Source organism: Oreochromis aureus, linkage group 10 (genome assembly GCF_013358895.1).
Source record: "Oreochromis aureus strain Israel breed Guangdong linkage group 10, ZZ_aureus, whole genome shotgun sequence".
Lineage (NCBI taxonomy): Eukaryota > Metazoa > Chordata > Actinopteri > Cichliformes > Cichlidae > Oreochromis > Oreochromis aureus.
Genome location: NC_052951.1, coordinates 18,106,916 through 18,111,737, shown reverse-complemented (window position 1 = coordinate 18,111,737; position 4,822 = coordinate 18,106,916). Strand labels below are relative to the sequence as shown.

The 4,822-nt window shown below is 37.9% G+C and overlaps 1 protein-coding gene across 1 annotated transcript; it reads right to left on the bottom strand.

Moving 5' to 3' along the window:
* Window positions 1-292: 292 nt before the first annotated feature.
* Window positions 293-1,526, bottom strand: LOC116322123 (putative olfactory receptor 13C6). Its single transcript, XM_039618776.1, has 3 exons — window positions 1,447-1,526; window positions 961-1,202; window positions 293-486 (listed from the first exon to the last, which is right to left on the bottom strand). The coding sequence occupies exons 1-3, from the start codon at window positions 1,524-1,526 to the stop codon at window positions 293-295; spliced, it is 516 nt and encodes a 171-aa protein (XP_039474710.1).
* Window positions 1,527-4,822: the final 3,296 nt, after the last annotated feature.

Sequence of the window (4,822 nt, the reverse complement as noted above, 5' to 3'; positions counted from 1 at the left end):
CCTAAGATGACAGGAATGCATGTGTGTGCATGTGGAAAACATAAAGTAGGTACACACGTAATTTGTTTTGTTTTGTTTAAATTATATGTGTTAAGCTTGTTAAAATTTATCTAAAATATACTATTATTTTATACAATATACAACATTTAATTGAAACATGATATACAGTAATGAACATATAACACATTATTATTATTTCTTAATATTATAGCACATATAGTGAGCAGGTCAGTAGTTGTAGTTTATTTGCTAAAAGAAATCTACTGTAATAGTTGAAGAAGAGGCATATGATTCAGCATTTTGTGACTGTATTGCTAACATTATTTCTTTTGCAAAGCTTTTTTATTGCATTTTTCACTTCTTCTGTCTTTAAAGCATATACAATAGGATTGAGCAAAGGTGGTATGGTGTGTGTCAATGTGTAATTTATCATTCTGGCATTAGGATCAATGTAGGAGGCCCATGCAACTATGTTAGTGATCCCAACTGGCAAGAAGAACATGACCACAAGGATCAGGTGAGAAGTACAAGTTTTTAACGCTCTGACTCTTTCTTCTCTTGACGTAGTCCTCCTCAGTGCTATGGAAATACAGACATATGTGACTACTATGAATGCTAGGGGAATGATGAGAATTATAATGACTAGGGAAATTGCCAGGTTAAAATTTACAGATGTATCATTACAAGCTAGAAGAAAGACTGGCCCATGATCACAATAAAAGCTATTTATTACTAAAGATCTACAGAATGAGAGACGATTTAGAAGCCCAACCATGGTTGCAATTACACTCACCAAAAAAATCCATACAAACAGAAGAACTGCAGCAATTGATGCTTCAGTCACAATACTATGATACCTTAAAGGGAGACAAATTGCTATAAGCCTGTCATATGCCATCGCGACAAGTGTCCATGACTGCATACTTGCAAAGAAAACAACAAAGAACATATAACTTAAACAGGGATCATAGAAAATGTATCTCCTGTCAAACAGAAAAGTATCTAAGAGTTTTGGAATGAGAGCTGTGCTCCCACACAAATCTGTCAATGCCATGTTGAACACAATCATGTATTTAGGAGTATGAAGAGTCTTCACCAGCCAAATAACTAAGAGAAGAAAGCCATTACCCAAAACAGTCATGATGTAGACAAAACACAGGAAGACACAGAAATACCTAATATGAGGGATGTTGGAAAACCCACTGAGATAAAATTTTTCAGGCCGAACAAATGTGTTATTAAACATGGTAGTGGCTTGATCTTCTGATCCCATTCAAATATTTGTTTCCCTAAACATAAAAAGAGCAGAATACATAAAAGATAATGATGTACAAGATTCTTGCTGTGGCAAAACCTAACCCCACACCAGACTCTATCAAGCACACGATGCAGCAAAGAATGTTGTAGTGTGAGAGATGTGGTATTTATATTTTATGTCTATGTGACAGTAGAAATTCAGATATGTGTGTCACATGCTCATAAACTGAATTGAGTTTATGCCATCCATCAGTGAGCTGATGTAACATGGGTGGTGGCTATGTTGCATAGAGTTTATGTAAATGGGGAATGTCATCCCAGCTGGTTTATGTCTGTGAGTGTGTACTATCTTCCTCAGGAATGAGAATTGATAAGAATTGATAAGATAAGAATGGTTGCCACTTTAAAAATCCCAGCATTTACCCGGGGTCATAGTCAGCTACAAGCAAAAGATGTGGAAGAGACACGAAAATTTGCACACATCAGGATCCATGTTGAATGAGTTATAGGCTGTCTACGCTCAAAGTACACCATACTGAATGACACCATACATCTAGGTTTAGTGGTGCTGTGTGGAGGTGAAAACTTGACTTTGCTGGATAAGATAGTCGCTGTTTCATTTGCGCTCACAAAGATATGCTCAAGTGTTGTATTGAGGCAATCAAGTGATGAATAACTGTTTTCCAATATGTTGTTTTGAATTTATTTTTTTTTTTTTGCAGTGTTGATGTGTTTCTCACCAAAGCAGCTAATAAAGCACAATGAAATACAACTTTGCCTTTGTCTTGTAAGATTCTATTATAAAATGAAACAATAATGCCAATTATAAATAAAGACAATAAATTGAATGAATTATGAAACACTTATTTTACTTCAATTGGATCTGAAAATGTTGTGTAATACTACAACCTGAAAAGCCAAATTGATTTTGTTGGCCTGTACAGGAGATAAAGGAAAAATTTTAATGACAGCTGTCCAAATCAGAAAATAGATACACCAAAGTATGTGAATGACATTTGTAGTAATTTTAACATGATCTATCACAGTGAGTGATAGAAAAACTGGTAAAATAAAGCGCAGAGTACAGGAAGATGGGTCCACCCTAATATGACACTGAACCAGAAATCTTAAAACAAACCTGCAATATAAGAGTTGAGTCTAAACGGGTGTAACCGGAATACTGTCTGATAACTTTTCTTAACAAGCTTTTTTCTTTCTTTTTTTGATTGTCACTGCAACATCCATGGAAGGTTGTCCTTGTGAAACACTGGGTTCTGGATTCTGTAGTGATTGGCCAAGAGCTCCTTCACATTTGAGGGCACTATCCAGTAAGCCTGATCATCTGTAGGTGTGATTATCCCTCGTAGATGCACTGCAGTGTCAGTTTTGTACAGGAGAGCTGCCACATGTACACACTTCTCTGCCACACCAGCCATGCATGTGCACTGGGCACTCTCAACCTCCCCATTAGATTTAAGGATAACCCAGGGCTGAAGAGGCTTTTGGCTGAGGTGCATGGAGTGATTTACCTGAAACAGTCAATACAGAAAAACATGTTTTAGAGGATACACTGTACAGTAAATCTGCAGTGATTTATAAATAGTGAATTGTCTTGACAGAGTATTGCATTTTACTTTTATTATTACTGTACTATGGTACATTGAAAAAAAGAAATACTTGTATTCTCAGAATTTATTTCAGATTTTTGTTTCATTTTTGTCCAGTATGATTAAAACATACACTACTATTGTCACTGCTACATTTTCTTAATTTGGAAGAGAAATTATTTCCACTTCTAATTAATTTCCATTGATCTTTGAGTACTTATCATTTCACGGTTTTCTAATGGGTATTTATGAAGACAATTTGTGAGACTGGTAAACTTACCTTTGTACTGATGATGGTCTTTTGTTCTACTCGGAACATCTCAAGGTCCTGTACCCATCTGTCGGTAAACTGGACCAGGGCTTGTTGCAGGGATCTGAAGTTACCAAACACTTCATGAGTGTATGCACTCACACTAAGGATCATATAATTATGAATATGAGCGTGATGAAAGTGAGCGTGATGAAAGTTGGGCAGCACGCTAACGTCTTTAGTCCACTCTGTAAGCTCGTATGGGTCTAGCCTTTTCACTCCTTTGATTTTTTCCTCTTACCTATTTTTTGCCTGTCAAGTCTGTCTTTGTATGGACCTGCCGTGTTCTCTTTCGTTTTGTGCGTAACTTTTTGGGGGGCAAATAATATGCAAGTAGGGATTAAAACCGCAGAATGAATGGTTACCGGTGCTGGAAATGCTAGCGCTTGATGCAGTGTTTCGATTTTGCTGCCACTAGTACCTACAATGCAACACGAGCAAATCACTTGGTCTGTCGATGTGTGGGCATGTGTTTCGCGGTTAGCTGACTGGTGTCACTGGCTTCAGTCTCATCTGATTGCAGGTTTCCCCAGCCTTATAAAAAGTATCTTTGCACAATAACTGAAACCAGCCCACTAAATGAATAATGGGCTGCTTGGTCAGTTCCTTGACATTTAATATGCAAATTGTCATGACCATTGATCAACAACCACTGATCAAAAACCATTGATCACTGAATAGTACTCATGACCATTGATCACTGGGCATGAGTAGCATTCGCAGAGAGTTGGGGAATGGCTGCAATCACAGCATTGTAAGATGGTAAAGATGCACCCTTAGTTCCCTCTTCGATTCAGAGATGGTCTTTCCCTTTTCATGTAAATGGCCTCATTGACTCTCCGCTCAAACCAGCATGTCCCTGGACGTGTACATCTTCATCACTAAAAGAGTGGCCACAGGCCTGTAGGTGTGAATAGACTGCGGATTCCTGGCTTGACGAGTTAGCTCTCCTGTGTTGTGCCATCTGCTTAGCCAGAGGTTATCTGGTTTCCCTGATTTATAAAGCATAGCAATCCTCCTGGCACTTAACAACGTACACTATATTACTCTGTTTGTGTCAGGGGACCCGATCCTTGGGGTGGACCAATTTTTGACACAGCGTGTTTTGGGGTAAGCCACAGGGACTCTGTGTTTAGAGAAAATTCAAGACAATGTGGATATTATTGATCAAGGAACTGAGCTCACAGCCCATTGTTCATTCAGTGGGATAGTTTCAGTCATTGTGCAAAGGATGACTGAAACTTGGATGGAGAAACCTGCAGTCAGCTGAGACTAAAGAAGTCACTTGAATGACTGATGAAACGTTTCTCCCACTGAAAACGCCACGTCCAGATGACCAGACCATTTTCTTACCTGGATGATTGAGCATGCATCAAGTCATGCATTTAGAAGTATAAAGAGTCTTCACTAAACAAAAAACTGAGAGGAGAAAGCCACTCTCCAAAACAGTCATGATGTAGACAAAACAAAGAAAAAAAACAAAGAAATAAAAAGTGAGGCATATGTTTTAGTGTTACAGTTTTTACATTTGCTGTCTTTTTTTTTTCTTTTTTCTTTGCATGCTGAGATTCCAACTTTACTTCTTTTTTTTTCCCTGTCCCGTTCGGTACTTTAGTAATCAGAATTGTTGTCTGAAAGCCAGGAAAGA

Bases quoted from the DNA above. Each gene is read 5' to 3' on its own strand.
- LOC116322123 (XM_039618776.1), bottom strand. From the start codon at position 1,526: ATGTTACATCAGCTCACTGATGGATGGCATAAACTCAATTCAGTTTAT. The intron at 1,203-1,446 runs GTCACATAGACA...ATTTTATCTCAG, and splicing joins CACATATCTGAATTTCTACT to TGGGTTTTCCAACATCCCTC. The intron at 487-960 runs GTTTAAGTTATA...TCTTCTTGCCAG, and splicing joins ATACATTTTCTATGATCCCT to TTGGGATCACTAACATAGTT.